Raw genomic sequence first — 20,266 nt, forward strand, 5'->3', positions numbered from 1 at the left:
TCGTAACGGAACTTCTAAAAATTTTACCATATAACCCCCGTATAATTTTTATATTTTACCATAGGGTTAAAAACAAAAAAGCCCCCTGTGGTATAGCCATCATACAGAAAAGCCTCCTGTGGTTTGATATCATACGTGTCGGTACCTCATAGTTTGAATTATTTTGAAAATTGGACGGAAATCGTCAAATGTATGGCGTTTGTCTTAAACGCACCGGAAATGCGCGTGTTTCTTGTGGAAAATAGATTTCTACCACAAACTTGTTCCTAATATGCCTACTTTACCCTTCACACTTTAATAACAAGAGAACTTTACCCTTCGACACCTTTTCTTCTGCTTGATTCCTCTTGGATCCCAGTGTTTTCAACAATCTGATATTCAATCTTTTATATGCATGTCTTTGGTATACAAGAGCAGGCTAGACCTAGCTCAACACGTCTTTTAACCTCATCCAAAGCACAGCTAACAGCATTTTAAAATGCTTCTGAGTTACTTTGCTTCTCTATCTGAGAGAAATGTGGCCGGAAGGGCTTTAGGAGAGATGCATCATTCCAAGCAAAAGTTCGGTCTCCAAAATATGCTACGAGAAAACAGTTCATTTTGTAATATTTGACTGCCTTCTCTGAAGCATCAGCAGGATCAGATATTTGTCCAGACCACCAAGGATGGCTTCTGACTTTTCCCCAAACTAAATCTGTTATGGAGAATTCATTTTCATTCTGTGGTGGTGAAACATATCCTGCTTGATGTATACTCAGCAAGCTTGGAAGCTTTTCTGTTTTCTCGTCCATTCTTTCTGTTGGGTCCGTCTCAGAAGCATTTTCTGGACTTGATAAATCTTGCTCTTTATGGTTAACCTGTCCATCATGCTGGTACTGTTCTCCAACTCCTATATCTTTCTAGTCCTCTAAAGACTTAGTATCTGGAATATCAACCTGCATCAAATCATTAGGAATATCAATCTACATCACATCATTACCATTGGTCTGGCGGCATTCACTTTTTGCTTTCAACCAACTGAGACACTATCCCAGATTTTGCTGTTCTATTGGTTTGATCCCCATTTGGTTGAAAAGTTTCATGACTGCCAATATCAACCTCGCCATGGAGACATTCAGAAACACTTGCGCCTTCAGATCGATCAGAATCTTGAGCATTAGAGAGAGAAGCATTAGTATCGATACCAGTACAAGATACTTCTGCAATTTTCGCTTATATTAAAAGGGTATTTTCGTCGTTTCACTTAACTCCGTTACATTTGATGATTTCCGTCGATATTTCAGAATAATTCAAACCATGAGGTACTGACACGTATGATATGAAACCACAGGGGGTTTTTCTGTATGATAGCTATACCACAGGGGCCTTTTATGTTGTTAACCCTTTACCATATAACCCCCTTATGATTTTCAAAATATACATATAACCCCCATTGGTTAATACATAAATTTCAACTATACATAAGGGTATTTTTGACATTTTAGGTAACGCCGTTACGAGTGACTATTTCCGTTACTTTGACACTTTAATCCAAACCATAAGGGGGTTATATATAGCTTTTGAAACTATAGGGGGGTTATGTGAAAAAATGCTAAATCACAGGGAGGTAAAGTGAAATTTGCCCTAAACTAAATTCTTTCAGCATTTAGTTTAAAGGAGGAATTGTTAGATTTAGTCAATATTAGCCAATAAATAAAATCCCATTTTATTTGGGATTCTTTGCTTTAGAATAGGTCTTTCTGTTTAGAAGACTGTTAGCAGTAGACTCCTTATTTATTGTATTTTCTGTTTGCTTTGTACAGCTATTTATAGCCTAAAAATTTCTCATTCAAAGATACACTGAATTCCTTCCATACTTTCTTCTCTCTGAAATACTCTTTACTGTTAACCTTATCATGCCGATTTTCTTAACCCTCTCCCTCAACCCTAAAGACCCACTTTTCAGCCTTTTAAATGAAACCAATGAACTAAAACCCTAAGAATTATGGTTGAGATGAAACTAGGTTTTGTGGCAATATTTGGTCCCTTTGATCCATTTTGCCAGTTGTTTTCTTGATGGATTTTTGATGGTAAGGTGTCCTGGTACGAACTAATCTTTGGGGAAAGAAATGGGAAGAAAAAATGAATCTGAATTGCTTTAAAAAAAAATCCAGCTATTTTCCTTTTTGTATTGCTGCGTTGCTGCGGGAAAATTGAAGACGCTCGCACAAGGCAGCATTTTTTTTAAAGGAAGATTGAAATGGGCAATGGGCCTTGTTTTTTTCAAGCCTACTTTCCAAGCTTTTGCTTCTTTACTTGGGTTGGGTTTTTGCATGGATTTTGGGTAGATTTTTGCATGGATTTTGCTTGAGTTTCGAAACACAAGAAAATACTTCTACAAAAAATTTCCAATTTTGAGCATCAATTTTTCTTTGATTTCTTTCTTTATGCACAAACCTACAAAACAAAATTAAAACAATTATTCACTCAATTTAAGTGAAAAATGAAATAATATACTTAAAATTAAGAAAAATTTGGTATCTACAACCATCCTCTGCATCAAATCTCCATCAATTCAAGAAGATCTTTGTGAATTGAAATAATTTTCTTGAACAACTCTATGTGACATGGATTTAATCAAAGATCGATTTATTAAAGGAATCTAAATTTTTAAATTTTTCGCTATGCATGTCTCTGTGATTCCTTACGCACACTGCTTCTTTGCGAAAGATAGGGAATAAAGCACTTTTAGTCCCAAAGTACAAGTAATATGCCAAAATGGTCTCTAAATTTTTAAACAAAATTAGTCTTTGAAATTTTTAACTTTGACCAAAAAGGAAGTTTGACAAAACTTATAAGTGAGCCGCAAAATGTGCAATCCCTTTATTTCTCTCACTTGAGTCTGAGGGTGTGTTTTTCCTTTTCTTTTTTGTGTTTATTTCGATTCATTTTAGATATTTTCTTGAAGTTTTTAAAGACAAAGGGACTTATGCTTAAACTGATCGTATCTTTTGCATGAAGGCACATTGTCATTTTCAATCTATATTCCAAATTTCAACAATTTGACCATCCTCGAGAAGGAGCAATTTCTTAGAATATCGTTGTTTTGAAAAAAATCGATCAAATGTGATTGTTTGTAGGAGTGTTTTACTTCTATGCCCATCGTGCCATGTAGACATCATAAAATATTTTTTTTTAAATAATAGTTACTTGTGGTACCTTTTCTTTTTTTTAAAAAAAAAAAAATTTGGCACAGAGTTTTTTTTTAAAAATAGTAGCTGGTCGTCGTACCTTTTTTTTTTTTTGAAAAAAAAATTGACCGGTCGTGCTCACTACTACGAGCAATGGTACTACTGACACAATTGGCTCGTTAGGCCCACCGTGAGCTAGAACAAAACACAAAATGGTGCTGCACAGACCCAAAAAAAAAAAAAAGGATCATCGCGTCCTAGTTGCTTTGTTCATTTGCCAAACTTATTTCTTATCTCCCCTCTCTCTCTCTCTCTCTCTCTCTCTAAGCTCAAAATTTCGTTGGATCAAATTTCTCCTCCGCCCTCATCGTTGTAACTAACATAACCTTCAGCGTTGGTTTCCCGGCGATTGTTTCAGGCAGCCATGTTTGCAAGCCCTTTGTTGTGAATACTTTATTTACATGATTATATTGATAGTTATCATTCATAATTATTAATTACTTTATGCAGGTGTTTGTGCTTTAATGTTGTTTTGTGCTTTAATGTTTATTCTCGTTTTGTGTTTAATTATTGCTGTATTAAAATACTTTATTGTATTGATTGTATGTATTATATTGGTGTTGTTAGATTAACATTGTAAATAATTAGCCAAATAATGTAGTTTTAATCAATAACTAGTATAAATAATTAGCCAAATAATGTAGTATTAAGTATTTTAATTGGACATGCAAGTAGTTAATTAGCAAGTTTCTACGTAGGTAAATTAGTTAGTTACTAAATAAATTGGCCATATCATTAAGTATAGGATTATGAATGGATTAGTTTAAGTGTTATTAACCAATCAATGTAGTTTTACTATGTGATTAAAGTAATTAAGTAGAAGATTTATACTTTAAACAATAGGTACTTATTTGTGAGCAATTCAAAAGCTTAAATAGACATAATCAATGTAATTAACAATGTAAATAGGTGCAGATAATGTTGTTAATAATGTACTCCAAAGCAATGCAAAAGCTAAAAGCTGTCATGGTAAATTGACTATGTAATAGATATTGTTGTCCTCCCACGGCACCTCGTGAGAAGGTTAAGGGTAAGGATAAATGCAAGAAACTCGCGAGGCGTTGAAATTGTGTTGCCTTCTACAGTATTTTAAATCTCATCCATTCAATGTATTCTGCACCATCTTGACATATATTTACTATTTTACTTTTTTTTTTTAATCTAACCGTTTTGAAGTTGAATAATGTTAAATACTTTCAAAATACAAAAGTGCAAGTTATTTGATGAAACACTACAATTGGATAAAAGGGTTTCTTAATTTGATAGATATAGAGGTATGAGTAAATCTATAACCGCTTTAATTAATATAATCGTTTAGTATAAGTATGGTATGCCAAATAATGACATATAAGAGTACATTTACTATGTATGCATTTTATATAAATTTTTAAATATAAAAATAGCAATTCATGTAGTAATTTTTTTAATACAATTACGGTTGATTGAGTATTTAAGTATGTTATAGATGACTATAATAAATTGTAAATCCTAACCTGCTAAAACTTAATAAACCCAAAAAAGGTTTCTCTTTATTTTTTTAAAAATCCGTCACGCTCGTCGCGCTAGCCAAACACAATATGGGGGAAAAAAAAAATCCTGTCAGGCCTGTTGCGGCAGCATGGTGTGGTGCGACGCGATGGGCATTGCTTTACTTTTTGTCGGTGCGACGGCCCTTTGGGTTTAAAAAAAAAAAAAAAAATATCTGCTTGACCCGTCGTGCCAAGTAAACACGATGTGCATAGATTAAGACAACAATTCCAGGCAACCATATTGGACCGATTTTATTTTTCAAAACAACGATAATCTAAGGAATCTGCTTAGGAGACTTGTTTTTTACTGAAACAGTAAGAAATCCACGCACACACAATTAGAACAAGCACGAGAATTAATGGAAAATTCGACTCGAAACGAGTAATCTAAGAGGGATCCATAGAGCAACCCGATCCAGTCAATTGGTGATAAAACGAGCACTCTATGGACCTTAAACCCAAGATAAAGACCCCACGATCTTTCGGTGTGGGGAGACTTGTATTTTATAGCAATGTGGTTGTCATGCTTATTTGACAACGCCGCCAATCTTGAAGTGCTAGTCCTTAACAGAGTGAGCTGCAGTAAACATTCTTGTCACAGAGTCAATTAGTTATGTTCTGCTGCATCTGATGTTCTCGATATGTACAGGTGTGTAAGGAGGACTTTTGTATAGATAAGGACTTGATCTGCTTTTCAACGGTTTTCCCAGTACACATTGTTGAGCATCTTAGGCAGATTGAAATCACAAAATTTAAAGGGAAGAAAGATGAAGTGAAGCTAGTAGGGTACTTTCTGCAGCATGGAAAATCTTTGAAGAAGATGACTCTCCATAGAGCTATAGAGCCTTTAAATTCTCTGAAGGTTGCGACAGCATATTGTCATTCAGAAAATGTTCCATGGACTGTCAGATTGAGATCCAAAGAGAATTGGATTGGATTAAGGGCTCGGAAATACTGAGGTGACAAAAATCTGTCAGTAACACTAGTTTAACTCTCTCTCTCTCTCACACATAGTTTTTACTGCTTCTGATTTTTGTTTGGGGGGATGATGGTGTTTCTTGATGAAATCTTGTTCTGTGATGACTAATTGACGTTGCGATTTCTTTGATGATTAATGAGCTTGTCTGGCTTCCTTTATAAGATTAGCATATATTTTTTCCCTGACAGGTGTCGAGCCTGTGCAATAATAAAAATAAAACCTAACTACCACTAAAAACAGTCAATAATTAATCATAGGTACTGGAGCAGGGACTTTAGGTATGCAATGGGTTACTTGATTTACCCTGTTAAGTTCATGAGTAAAGGGTTGTGTCCCACATTGGTCCGAGAGATGGAAAAAGAGCGATTAATATGTAAGTAAGGACCCAAGACCTAATAACTTAAGTTTTTGGATCAGAATTGGGTTCTTAACTTACATATTGGGCTCTTTCGTGGACTCTCTCGAGGTGTTTCTTCCTAACACACCTTGTTCTGAAGAGTTTGTTTAATCCGATATACCAGAATTAATTAGTTGACAAAAATTATTAAATAGTAGACAATGGCAAGGAGGGTCGTCTCCTTAAGGACTGTGGATATTTGTCTCTTTTAAATTTCAATTGGTAAAGGGGGATTTCACTATAATGAAACTAAAAATAATTAAACAATTCAACTAAAAATAAATAAATAACTAGCACGAATATAGTAGGAATTAAATCAAGAATAGATAAATTCTAACCAAGAATACAACTACTCAGACACAATCCACTCACCCGATCATTGATACAAGGGAAGTTCACTTAATTTATTAATAGACTAGTTATAGTCGCCGACGAACTCTAACGACCAATTTTTTCTTAATTTATTGATAACCTAGGTACGACCATTGATTACCCCTAATCAGAAAATACTCTTAGGTACGACCATAAGAATTAATTTCTCAATTGCATTAAGAACTAGAAAAACCTAACTCCAATCAATAATACGCTACAAGAGTTATTTAAATTAGATCGCACGTTCCCCTATGGTGCAAACACGCCAGTTGCTACTAATATTAATCAATCAAATAATTACGGATTTAATTGATTAATTTGACAGGAGATTAATAAGTCACATTGAACATCGGGCCCTTGTCATCCAATTAACAAAATAATTTCATGAAAATTCAAATAGATAACGTGTAAATATTAACAAATTAAGAAACGCGTGAAAATTAATTAGATCTCACATATATTCGAGACTGTGCCATCAAATTGATCCTTGATTAGATGAAGAATTTAGTCACGCCGTATAAATAAATCTTCACGCAAATTAATTGACGGTAAAAGCATCGCGTTTGTCACCAAAAAGCAAGAGGTAAAAGCTATTTTTCTAGTCTGAAATTACATCGAACAGAAGGCACGCATGCCAAGTAGAAGAAAAGAAACTAAAACTAGAGCTGTTAAGTCAATCGAGTAGCTCGAAAGCTCGTTAGAGCTCGAGCTCGAAACATGCTCGTTTAGTTAACGAGCCGAGCTTCGGCTCGTTTGATACTCGAGTAGCTCGTTAGAGCTCGTTAATGAAGGGCATATTTGTCATTTTAGAAATCAAAATTATAAAAATTAAAAATTATAGGTTTTTATTAAGGTTAATTTGCACGAGCTCGAGCTCGAGCTCGTGAAGCTCGACTCGTTTGTGATAAACGAGTCAAGCTCGAGCTCGAGCTCGAGCCACATGTACATTTAACGAGCCGAGTTCGAACACATTTTAAAGCTCGTTTTCCTAACGAGCTCGAGTAGAGCTCGGCTCGAATTAAACTCGAGTCGAGCTCGGCAGCCAAGTACTCGGCTCGACTCGGCTCGATTAACAGCTCTAACTAAAACTATTGCTACAGAGATGTCCCTGGCCCCCGTACGATTTTTCCCTCTTCAGCCAAAAGAAAATGACTAATCCTATCTAGTGGTGGTCCCCCCTCCCCGAAATTAGAGTCCCAACTACCCGCCGAAAGCCCTGCCGAATTAAGAGAAAAGAATGCAAAAAAATGGCCCTGCCGAATTGCTTATTGTTTCCTATTGCTCCTTGGACTCTCCGTCCCTGCCATCTCTTCATCAGCCCCAAAAAAGGAAAAGGAAATCAGCTTTGGTCCCCTCTCGTGGGCTACGTTGATTGAGCTTTGCAGTAGACTCCCATATACGAAGTAATTTGCTTTAAAAAGTCTTTTTTTTTTTGTAATTTTTTGTTCTATTTTCTGAAATTAAATCTAAGTATCAAATATAAGTAAATATTAATAATTAAAATAATATTTATCTGAAATAAGAGGAAAAATTAATAATAAAATAATCGATAATTAACACCCCATCATTCCCTTGTTACCGTGCTAGTTAATGGAATGTAGACAGTAGTCTTGCCAAAGGCAGTAACTTTGTAGCTTGAAAAGGCTTCACATGAGTATGCGAAACACATCTAAAGAGCTTTGTATCTTGAAAACTCTTCATGTGAATATGCTAAACGCATCCAGAGGAGCTTTACAGAGACTGCAGCAAGCAGAGAAAGTACTCATCAGTATAAGATGACTATAGATTAGAGGTGGCAATTTGTCCCAAGTCCCAATGGGTTACTCATGTCCATGGGGACTTTGGGCGGGATGGGTATTGGAATTTGATATTGGGTTTAAAATGGGACAAATCCCAATTGTATCCATTAATTGATGGGAAATTTTGGGAAATACTTGGGTACCCATTGGGTTCAAATAACAAGGGTTCGGTTTGGAGTAGCTGTTTTTTGGGGTGTTTTTGAAATATTTTATTGTATCAGTGTATATGAAAAATTTTTACTATAAAATTTTTTTGAAATATTTGATATACTAATATGGATGGGATGTTTTTTGAGTTATTGTATATTACTGTAACATTATATTTGAAAAACTTGTTTTTTGAAAAAATAGCCAATCCAAACGGAGTCTTAGATTAAAAAATTATCTTTAACAATTTTTATAGTCATACGAGCAAATATAATATAGCAGTCTTCCTAGTCATTATCTACAAGAATTTCCAGCATTTCAGTTAGTTTAGACCTATCATCCTTGGACAATGATGAGGATAAATATTCAACACCCTAAGTGCCTTGGTCATCTTGATATATGTTAGAATATGGCTGTATATCTATCTTTTCCTTTATTTGTTAATCCAATTTTTGGTGGGAATCCTGAGTATAAAACACTTGTATGTTTATTTAATAAAACTAAAAGAAATTTAATAAAACAAAAATATTAAAGTTATATAAAAAATAAAAAATGAATTAAAGAAAAAAAAATATGTAGAAAATAGATTTGGTATTGGACGGGATCAATCTAAACACATCCCAAAGTGATCCCGCCCAAGTTAGTCCCAAAACACATATGGGTAAGGTTGGACCCAAACCCATATGACTCGGTTCCATCTCAAACCCAATCAAATCCCGCCCATTTTGCCACCTCTACTATAGATGTAGAGAAGGAACTTTTGTTCTTTAAGAATTATTTGTTTTTGTCATTGGAGAGCGTGGTTCCCGTCGTGGGTCGCGGTTGCGCTGCAGTCATAGTTGTTCCACATTTATAGCAGTATATCGATTGTATATCGGGTGATACACATATTATAACACATAAAAATTTTCAAAAAAATCTAAAAAAATTACTAAAATTAGAAAATATATAAAAAAATACAATTTGAAAAAAAAATTAGAATTGAATCCGAATTGACTCGAATATATCGGTCGACACAATACATCACGGATTTAAATTGACTAATATTGACCGAGTCAGAGCAAGTTGCCGCGGATATAGTATTATCCATGATTCAGGAATCAATATCATACTAGTTCCTTCGTTCTTATTACAACTCGATTGAGTCATATCGAAATCGACCGATATTACTAACCATGTTGGAGAGCGATGAATGGTGAGAATACTCATCCACATTGTCATGATGGTTCATGCTTGAAAACTGTTTCTTTAATAATAGCAGAAGACCTCATGATCTTTTGTTCTGCATAACTAATTTCAAAGTCTATTAGAACTTGAAGCCTCATATTTCATCTACCAGGGCATACAAATTGAGATAGGTTATACGGTACCCTACACGTCAAAATAAATTTTATAGAATTCAGTGGTTCTACCTTAGAGGATTGCAAACTCTAGTATTCACATTGAATTGAACTTGCGTGCGCTACATGGGACAGTGTGTGCTATATCCTCTATGCTGTAGTCTACTTTCTAGATATTAATGGCACCAGGAAAACCACGTTTCTACTGCAGTTGCTAGTGGATCCAGACAAATGTGTGGTTACTTTTCGTCAAAAATTCATGTGACAGTCACCTGGTTGCCTTTGATTATCATTGAAGAAGACAAATCTACTTTATTATCTCTTCAAGTCTGAATCAATTTGGATAAGACAGATCAACTTTATTATCTCTTCAAGACTGAATCAATTTGGATACAAAGTCTTTAATGTTTTTATCTGAACTTCCCCCGTCATCAAAAGCCTTCCTTGCCAAATCCTTCCAGTTATCTGCGTTTTTCCTAATCTCTTGTCCTTTCTCCCCCTCCATCACTACGCTTATGCATTCATGAATGACATCTCTTCTAACAATTCCAGTTTCATCTGGCTGAGCTTTGATTCCCGTTTTCCAGATGTCCACTACAAACTTGGCGTTTGTACTTTGATCGATCCATTGTGGCATGCCTATCATTGGGACCCCCAAACTTAAGGCCTCCAATGTTGAATTCCATCCACAATGAGTGATAAAGCACCCTATAGATTTGTGGGCTAAAACTTCAAGCTGAGGGCACCATGAAATGAATAATCCTCTATCAGATGTTTCTTTAACAAAATCTTTTGGCAGCTTATTTGATTCTGATTCTCTAACCACCCATAGAAAATAGTAATTGCTAGTTCTCAAGCCCTGGGCTACTTCTTCCATCTGCTCAGCGTCAAGTTCTGCCAAACTTCCAAATGATACATAAACAACTGAACTGGTTGATCTTTCGTTTAGCCATGGCATGCAATCATTAGTCATTGGCATAAAACGACTGAGACCATACTGCTTGTCATCTTGAAGGCGCTTGTCAAGGTACATAGATGGAATAGTTGGTCCAATCGTCTTTATTGGTAGGATCTTGGATGTGCAGTCAATCACCTACGCAATATATGAAACAAATTGACCAAACATCTAGTTTTTAGTCTATACGCATTCCTCACTAAATGAAAAAAAAAGGAAAAGAAATATGAGGTAGGGAGAAAAATTGTAATACTACTATATTTTGTTTTCAGTAGTGGATGTCACTCTAGTCATGTGATTAGTGTACTAGTGTGGTTTCCGTGTAATCGCATGATACTCATAGAAGTAATATGGCCTAATGTTAAGGGAGTCAAAATGTGGTTACAAGGACCATCCAATCAGAACGTAGGCACATCGAAATATATTGGAAACAGTAATATACAGGTAATATAGAGATAGATCCAGTGTTCTTTTACCTCCTCCTCCAACTTGTAAAATGTGTTGCAGAAGATCCAGTCAGCTTCATGAATGTTCTTCATTTGGTCATATGCAACCATCTGAAAAATTGGCGGATATGAACCGTAATTAGAAAAAAAAGAAGGCAGATCTGAAGCCAAAAGTGGTGGTAAGCCGGGAATTTCCACTTTAGACTCCTCCAGAGGAAGTTTCAAAAGGCCTGCGTAGACATGGTAGTAGATCTTGTAGACAGCACAAGATTGAGTGAAGAACGCAGCAGCACGTAAGCCGAGACTTTTGGCCACATCCAAAGCCCAAGAAATGAGTGCATCATAAACAATACAATCAACAGGACAACCCAGATCTTTAAGCTTCAAGATTAGCTCAGTAAGATTTTCTGAGCCAACCTTTTGAAACACAGCATTATATGTATCAAGGGGCACTTCATTTGCTCCTTCATCATATCCATCAGAGATGGTCTCCACTGCGATTGACCCCGAGACTTCTTGCAAGGTTTTGAAGAAGAATTTAGTTGTAGCAAGGGTGATTTTGGTGCCTTGATGTTGCAAACGCTTAGCAAACTGGAGCATAGGGTTTATATGTCCTTGCGCGGCACATGGAAATATCAAGCAATGAGCTTTGTGAGTTTCCATTTGCTCTAACCACGAGGCCAGGGTATGGATTCCCTGAAAATTCGCAATCTTTGAGAGCTCAAATAATGGTGCTTGTTGCTGGAGTGACGAGTACGTGTAGCTTTCTATGAGTAATTATGAGAATTGTTTCACAAACGGTCAAGCGGATATAGGAATAGTTTGTGGCTAGAGTGCAAATTTAATCACACTTGCTCCCCTGTGCTTAGGAATAATTACACATTACCACTTTGAACCTTAACAAAAAACGCTTTGCTCCACCAACGATTGTTTGGTCAAGTAATAAGGAGTTTGATAAAATAAGATTTCGGATTTTGAGTCCTGTGAATGGAGAAAATAACTTTCGAATCAGTTTTCAAAAGGAGTTTGACAGTGCTCAATTTTGGATTAGTCAGTGTTTCTACGAGTGCTAGTCAGTGTTAAAAATTTTAACTCATTAAAACAGGTTAGATGCATAGTCAAATGAAATTTTTCTAACAATATAATTGGATACTTATTAATGCACCTAATTGTGGCGAGGGTGTGCTCGGGGGAGGGGATAAGGGCTTCCCGTCCCACATCGAAAGATCGTGGGGTAGTTAGTCTGAATTTAAGGTCCACAAGTGCCCCGTTCAGTTAACAATTGGCTGAACAGGGTTACTTTGTGGATCCCCCTTAGATTGTTCTTTGGACCGTTCTTTGGTGTCTCCTGAGTGTTAATCTAACTGTGTGTGTGTTCTTGTCGTTTTTGGTAGAAAAAAAATATTACTGCACCTAATTTAAACAAAAAGGTCCTAGATGAATGTACACACTCACATCCATTTACAAACTATTACATAATGAAAAAGGAATGATTTAGCATTCCTCAAACATCGACCCTACTGCCTGATAGATACAAAAGCATGTTACTTATTTCACTTGAAATGCTCTTTCTACTTTGCTTCACACACGGCTGCTATGTAGGGTCCTTTGTAATGTAAGGACAAAAACTTTGAACATACCTTATAATTGTAACGTTGGCGTAAGAGAATTGGCTTGAGAGCGTGTTACAATAGCTTTCTTTGTGGTTTAAATTCCCCCTTTCATAATTGGTGTGCAAAATTATTATCACAAATAACTTCTAGAATACAATGAAATCTAATTAAAGATGATTTACACTAAGGAAATCAATTCACTAGGTGTTCAAAAGCTTGACAATTTTTTTTTTTATTTTGTGAAGAAAAAGGAACTCCATGAGACTCGTTTTAGTAAGAATAATTTTTTTTTTTTTACAATTACATGACTGGTTTTTTACAAGTATTTATTTTAGGAAAACTTTTCTCAAAAGCTGCCACAAATTCAAGATTCGTGATTGTAAGTTGTGCACTTTAATTGGTTCCCTTTTTTCTCATCTAACAAGACCTCATAAGGGGAAAAAAATCTTTTTTTATTTTTTTATTTTTTCTATTTCTCTTGCCAATTCTCATTCAACAACAAATTAAAGAACCAAACATCCAAACCACAGGCAGGTTTTCCATTAGACTATATGCGAAAATACTTTCTTTTATGTAAAAAAAAATATATAATAATTGATAGGGTGTTAATTGTTAGTAATTTTATTGTTAATTTTTCCTTTTATCCTTGTCAAATATTGTTTTAATTATTAATATTTACTTATATTTGGTATTGGACCCAATTTCAGGAAATGAAACAGAAAACTGTAAAAAAGGAGGGACTTTTTGGAGATAATTGAGACTTCAAATAAGCCATAACTGGACTCACATGGTGCTAAAAAGGGATTGCATGTCCTTTGCTGATTAGGAGATTGGAGTACGAAGGTCAATAGGAAACAATAAGGGAATTAGGCAGAGTTTGACTTCTGGTAACCTTTCACTCAATTCGGCGGGGACCACGGAGTATGAAGCATTAGTCATGTTGGGCTTTTAAGAGAAAGAAACGTACATAGGCTTAAAACAAGGAGTAATTCGGCAGCCTTGTTACCAATGTTTTAAAAACCGGACCGTTAATTGAACCGGTGAAGTGAAAGGGTCGAGGTTCAACCGGTCGGACCGGTTCAACCTCGGTTCAATGAATTTTTTAAAAAATAATTTATATAAATATATATATGTACAAAATAAGACATGTAATGGACTAATTTAATATTTTATATGATGAAAAGTTTACTATTTTTTAATAACTTGGATTTTTAAAAATAAATTTTTTAAATTATAAGTTAAAACAAATAAATTTCATCTCAATTTCAATTATATCTAAACCCAACCCCAAAATATCACAATATTTTGAAATTATACAAAATTCATGTATCTGAGAATTTAGATATTATGAATTTAAATTTTAATTTACGTTTTGAGATTTAGATATTGCAATTTAAAAAAGAAAATTTGGAGTTCGAAGGAAATCAAGAAAATCGAAAATAGAAATGCAAACTTGATAAGAAACAAAAAATAAGATAAAAGTGAGTGGTTGTGGCATTAAATAATTTGGGTTAAAAAAATTTCTTTTTTAACTTTTTTCAATTTAATGGACAAAAACAAAATTAAAAGATGGAAGAAAACATTAATAAATTAAAAATAAAGAGGTTTGATTAAAAAGGGAGTGACAAAAGAAAAGATGATAGAGAGAGAGAGAGAGAGAGAGAGAGAGAGAGTTGAAAATTAAAAAGAAAGAGCCATGAGTGGATGAGATTTTGTAAGAAAAATGGAAAAAAGAAATATGTGTATTTGCTTTATATAAATAAGTTATCAAAAAAAACTAATAAGATGTGATGGTGCAACGGTTAATACATTGGTCTTTTATTACAAAGGTCTTGGGTTCGAATCTTGATTGTTGCATTTTGCAAAACTTAAAAAAAAAAAAAAAAAAAAAAAAGGGATGCTGAAAACCGGAAAACCGCCGGTTCAATCCGGTTCGGCGGTTTTCACGGTTCAACCGGTCTTTGACCGGGTTTCTAGCAAAGTCAACAATGTCATTGAACCGGACCGGTGCCATGGCCGGTTCGCGGTTCAACCGGTCGAACCGACCGGTCCGCTCCGGTTTTCAAAACATTGCTTGTTACTCATTTGTGGGACCACCGAGAAAAGTGAGGCAATTGTTTTAGAAGAGGGAACTTCGTTCTTTTGGTTTCGTCGAATTCTTTCGCTTATTTATTTGCCCTTTTTCCGTTTCTTCGGGAGGACGAAGACATAGCTTGTTTTCAATAATTACTTTTGTACTTTTGCATGGGATTTCCTCCATGAAGATGAATTAAATCCCTTCGTCTAGTCGAGGAACAACGGAGAATTTGGTTCTACTAAATTTGTGAGATTGAATTAGTTTTTATTTATTTCCATTATTCACTGGTATCCGTCTATCTTCTGCTTTATGATCATATGGTTGTTTTATTATTCGATTATTCAGGGCTCGGATTCTAAATTAATTCAATAACCTGAAGCCAATTAGGGTAGTTAAATCCGTAATTGTTTAATTATTCTAAATTGGTGACAACTGGCATGATTGGGTTTGTGTCAGGAAGATAAACAGGCTAACTTAAAGAGACCCTCGTAGCGTGTTGATTGGTTAGAATTAGGCTCTTCTAATTATTCATGCAATTAGGGAATTGAACTTCTATGGTCGTACCTAAGGTTGTTTCCTGATTAGAGAAATAGTCAACGGTCGTACCTTGACTATCGACAAATTAAGGAAGAGTTGATTGTTTATCGCGTGTATGACAACTATAACTAATTTATCAGATAGTAACTGGAATAATCCTTGCATCTGTGATCGAATTAAGTGAACCATCTCCGAAGTTGTCTCTTGGTTAGAGTTCGTCCATTATTATTTTTATTGTGATAATTAGTTATTTGAGTTGTAGTTATTTTATTTTATTTTAATTCCAAGTAATTTAGTTACTCTCATTTTCAAAAACCCCCCATATCTGGAACTTGAGAAGAAATTAAATTATCGCCAGTCCCTGTGAATTCGACTCTGCTTACCGCTATATACAGAATTTATATTTTATTTGAGCAGGTTTTTATTATTGCACAGGCTGACAACCTGTCAATAATATGTCAAAATACATTATCGGCTCTATTTGAATTCTCCATTTTTTGACCAACAAATTTTTTAATATTGGCAATCATATCTACGTACTTTTTTAGCTGACCACTAACACTTACATCAATGTGATTGTGACCATATATACTACATATCCACAGGTAATGATTGTTGCTGATGTTGACTGCAAACGTCATTGCATGCGCAAGTTGAGCTTAATACTACTTCGTGCCTTTGCAATCAGCAAAATGATTAAGGGTTTGATTAACAGTGTCAGGACGGCACTCATTAAGAGAATTTTATATATTAATTTTTTGGTAAAATTAAATTAATTTGAGAAAAATATTCAAATGTAACGGGTGCAATGGATGCGGTTGTGTGTATTTATATAATAAGTTCTGTATAATTTTAAATGCATTAACCAATGCTCTAGAAAAATTTATAATCAAGAATACATGTTTAAGAATTGGCTCTAATCGTCCACTGAAATATATATATATATATATATATAGATATATCTAATGTGGCCTCGAATTTGGAGCAACGGATCTTCTGTCCCACATCCTGTGCCACTCTCTGTCCCACTTTTTATTATATTGCTATTTCTTCTATATAAATATCATGTTTTAATTCTTTTTTATTTTCTTAAAATTCAATAACTATTAATTGAGTAATACACAAAATTTAACAAACTCAAAAAAGGAAGTTAAGTTTCTTAGATCTAGTACCGTAGTTGAAGGGGAAGGTGAATTCGTGAAAATTTATTCTTGCCACAACCAAGTATATTTTTGCTGCAGCTCCATTTGCTCCGTCAGCAAATCCATGAGATATGGTCTGCACTGACATAGAACCTAGAATTCTTGCTCAGTTTTAAACGAGAATTTGGTTGTAACGAGTGTAATTTTGGTGTTTTCATGTTGCGAAAGCTTAGCAAAATGGAGCATTGGATTTATGTGGACTTGGATGGAATGGGACAATATCAATCAATGAGTTCTGTAAGTAGGGGTGTTCAAAAGGAATCAAAAAGTCGGATAATTGAGAAAACTGAATTGATCCAAATCGAAAAATAAGGCAACCAATCTATAGTTTTTTAAATAATTAGATTACCTGAACTTGTTTAAACAATTAAGTTAGGGCATGGTTTTTGGTTTTAAAAAACTGCCGTTATCCAAATCTGCCTGCATATGTGTAGGATATGTAGTTGTTTAGGGTAACCAATACCCAAATTTCAACCTATAATTTTTTAGTCATCTACTAATAATTTGAGTTAGGCGGATCATTATATATTTTTTGTGTCAAAAGTTAAAATTTATCTACCTAACCTTAACTCCCATTACCTTTTCCAGTTCCGACATTTGTTGCCACTAATTTCATTTTATTAAATTAACTTTTTTTTTACACTCTTCCACCCCTAGCGACACTCTTTCCATTTTCAACTATCAGGTACAACATTCGAATTTTGAATTTGACGGCGGAAAAGACTTTAGCAATCCTCTTCTAACCACTAGGCTAATCTGAATAGTTCATATCATTTACTCTGCCACTCTTTTTTTTTTTTTTTGTCTTTTTTTTAAAACTTCTTTTCATTTCTCACAAATTCTACTAATTATTTTATTTTTAATATTTAAAACTGACATGTTTGGCTGTGAAGTAACCTATTTCAAATTGATTTTAGTGTAAATTTTTGGGACCGAAAAGAAGAATCCCCCTTTTAAACTTGAATTGGATTCCACGGAAGGAAAACAATCTATGGCCCTGTTTGGAAGCTTGGTTTTTTACCAAGTTTGTATAAAACTAGTTTTTTAACGACTTTTGCTACAGGAACCCCAAAAAACTTATCAAAATTTTTAACCTACACACTTAAAATATCCAAAACACAAAAAAAAAAAAATTCCCTTCCCATTTTCTTCTTCTTCCTCCCCCGCCACCACCTCCATTGCCGGCTCCATCACCAATTTCCGATGCCGGTCTTTTTTTTTTCCCCTTTTTTTCCGTCTCCCCCTCTTCCTCCCCTGCCATCATCCTTTCTTGTCTTTTTTTTTTCTCTCTACGTCCGGCCCCAGAGGGGGGTGACGCAGAGAGGGGCGGCGAGGGGGGCAGAGGGGGGAGGGGGAAGGGGCAGAGGGGGATGGCAGGAAGAGGGGGAAGGCAGGGGAGAGAGAGGCGGCGGGGGGAGGGGGAAGGCGACAGGGAGAGGGACGGCGGGGGAGAGAGGGAAGGCGGGGAAGGGGGAAGGGGCAGAATGGGGCTGCGGGGGGAAGGGGAAGGCGGGGGAGAGAGAGGCGGCGGGGGGGAGGGGGAAGGGGAAGGGGCAGGGAGGGGGACAGCGGGGGAGAGAGGGAAGGCGGGGCAGAGGGGGGTGGCGGGGAGAGGGGGAAGGCGGGGCAGAAGGGGGCGGCGGGAGGTGGAGTTGCAGCTGGGGGTAGCGGAGGTAACGAGGAAGAAGAAGAAGAAGAAGAAGAAGAAGAATAAAAAGAGAGGAAAGAAAAGAAAAAAGGAAAGAAAGAAAAAGAAAAAGAAAAAGAAAGGGAAAGAGAAAAAAAAAAAGAAAAGGAAAAAAAAAGAAAAAAAAAGTTTTTCACCTTACAAAAACTTCTACAAAATTTTTCACCTTACAAAAATTTTTACAAAATTTTTTTAAAAACTTCTACAGTGCACTACAGTAAAGTTTTAGACAAACTTCCAAAAAACTCAGGTTCCAAACAGGCCCTATGGTGGCTTTCGGTGGACAAAACTGTCCCATCTTTCTCTCTATCCCTTCGTCAAAGGACGGTATCATCTATTGCTGCATTAATTTCTCCTGTAATCTAAGGGTGGGCAAAAATACCCGATAACTCGAAAATTCATCATATACTATCCGATTCGATCCGATAGTTAGGATACCCAATTTGTATTACTTGATTGGATCAAAAGAGGTTCGGGTATCTGCTTAGATGCGAGACAGATTAAATTCATATAATTAAAAATTCGCGAGTACCTAACCCACCTCGCATATATATATTTTTTATTTTTTTATTTTTATACACTACTATAAAATAATATTTTTAGAGCTAAATAAGCAATTTCATTGAACAAATTGAATTACAAATATGAGAGGTTATAGTTTGTTTAAAAAATTCATTTGTAGAGGTCATGATCTTATGCTTTTTTGGAAAAGAATTTAATTAATGTAAAATATATATTTAAAAAATGTGCTAGTTATTTCAAATTTTTATTGATTTTAAATTGTTTTAATTTTTCCTTTTTCTTGTATCCTCTTCGCATGTTTATTTCTTGGTAGGAGACTTTTTTTGAAAAAAAAAATCTTTATTAAATCTTAGATGAATATGTAAAATATAAAATTAAATTAGTATAAATTATTTTTTTTTAAAAAAATTAAGTGTTAAGCAAGGCAGGGCGGGTATCCGTTACCCAATCCTATCTCAGTGGGTACCTATTGATATGTGGGGCGAATAAAGATAAAAAAATAATTGGCCCGTAAGGTGCAGACTGGGTCAACAAAATGGTGCATATGACAGGTATTCGACTCATATCCACCCCTAGTATAGTCTAGGTTGGTAACCCATGGATACGGACTTTTGAGTAAAAATGTTCTCCTTTTAACAAATTTATTATTTATGATGTAGATGCATGGCATATTGCCTATTGCCTATTGATATCTTGAAAAGCAGAATGCAAATCAGATTAATTGTCAAAATTTATTTGTTTACATCATTAATATATTTTTTAATCATTTTTTTATCTCACATCATATCAAAAAAGTGTTACAGTATTTTTTTTAAAAATATCTCAAATAATCTACTATCCAAACATATTTTTATATCACATATATCACATTTTTTAATCACCTTTTTGTTCTTGGACCAGCCTATCCTAGGGAAAAAATAAAGAAGTCCAGAACACCGAAATATAACTTGATTCATATCACAGAACATGCCATATCCACCCAACCACAATTCTTTACACGTTCTTATGTCCACTCACACAAGCTCAAACTACCCCATCCGCGAGCACTGAAAGGCTGTGGTGCCTCCAAACAGTCCGTACTCAAGTCTCCCGGTGAGAGCAATTGATGAAAACTTACAGATAGGAATATTCATGAACCGGATTATCAATCCATTTAAAATTTCGTTAATCCTAATCGAATGTATTGGTTCTGTAAAATTGTATTCGATACCTTGATTCAGTTCAACCGGTTAATCAATGACCAGTTAATTTATAGGATCCAATCAGATATGCAGGATAACCGAACCTTCTTCTACTTATAGGGAAAGAAAGAATTAGATTAACAAATCAAGTAATACAACATTTTTTCAAATCAATAAGAGTACTTAATCCTGCAACTCTAAAAAATTATCAACAAAATAGAAAATCAACACGTCAAATAATTAAAACAATGAA

General features: G+C 35.1%; 1 protein-coding gene across 1 annotated transcript; it reads right to left on the minus strand.

The window, feature by feature from the left end:
- Positions 1–9,728: 9,728 nt before the first annotated feature.
- Positions 9,729–11,985, minus strand: LOC113699229 (UDP-glycosyltransferase 74E2-like). The gene is made up of 2 exons (XM_027219437.2): positions 11,225–11,985; positions 9,729–10,886 (listed from the first exon to the last, which is right to left on the minus strand). The coding sequence occupies exons 1-2, from the start codon at positions 11,855–11,857 to the stop codon at positions 10,164–10,166; spliced, it is 1,356 nt and encodes a 451-aa protein (XP_027075238.1). The 5' UTR covers positions 11,858–11,985; the 3' UTR covers positions 9,729–10,163.
- Between the last annotated feature and the right edge of the window lie 8,281 nt (positions 11,986–20,266).

The sequence above is a fragment of the Coffea arabica genome, chromosome 1e, assembly GCF_036785885.1.
Source record: "Coffea arabica cultivar ET-39 chromosome 1e, Coffea Arabica ET-39 HiFi, whole genome shotgun sequence".
In the NCBI taxonomy this organism is placed as follows: domain Eukaryota; kingdom Viridiplantae; phylum Streptophyta; class Magnoliopsida; order Gentianales; family Rubiaceae; genus Coffea; species Coffea arabica.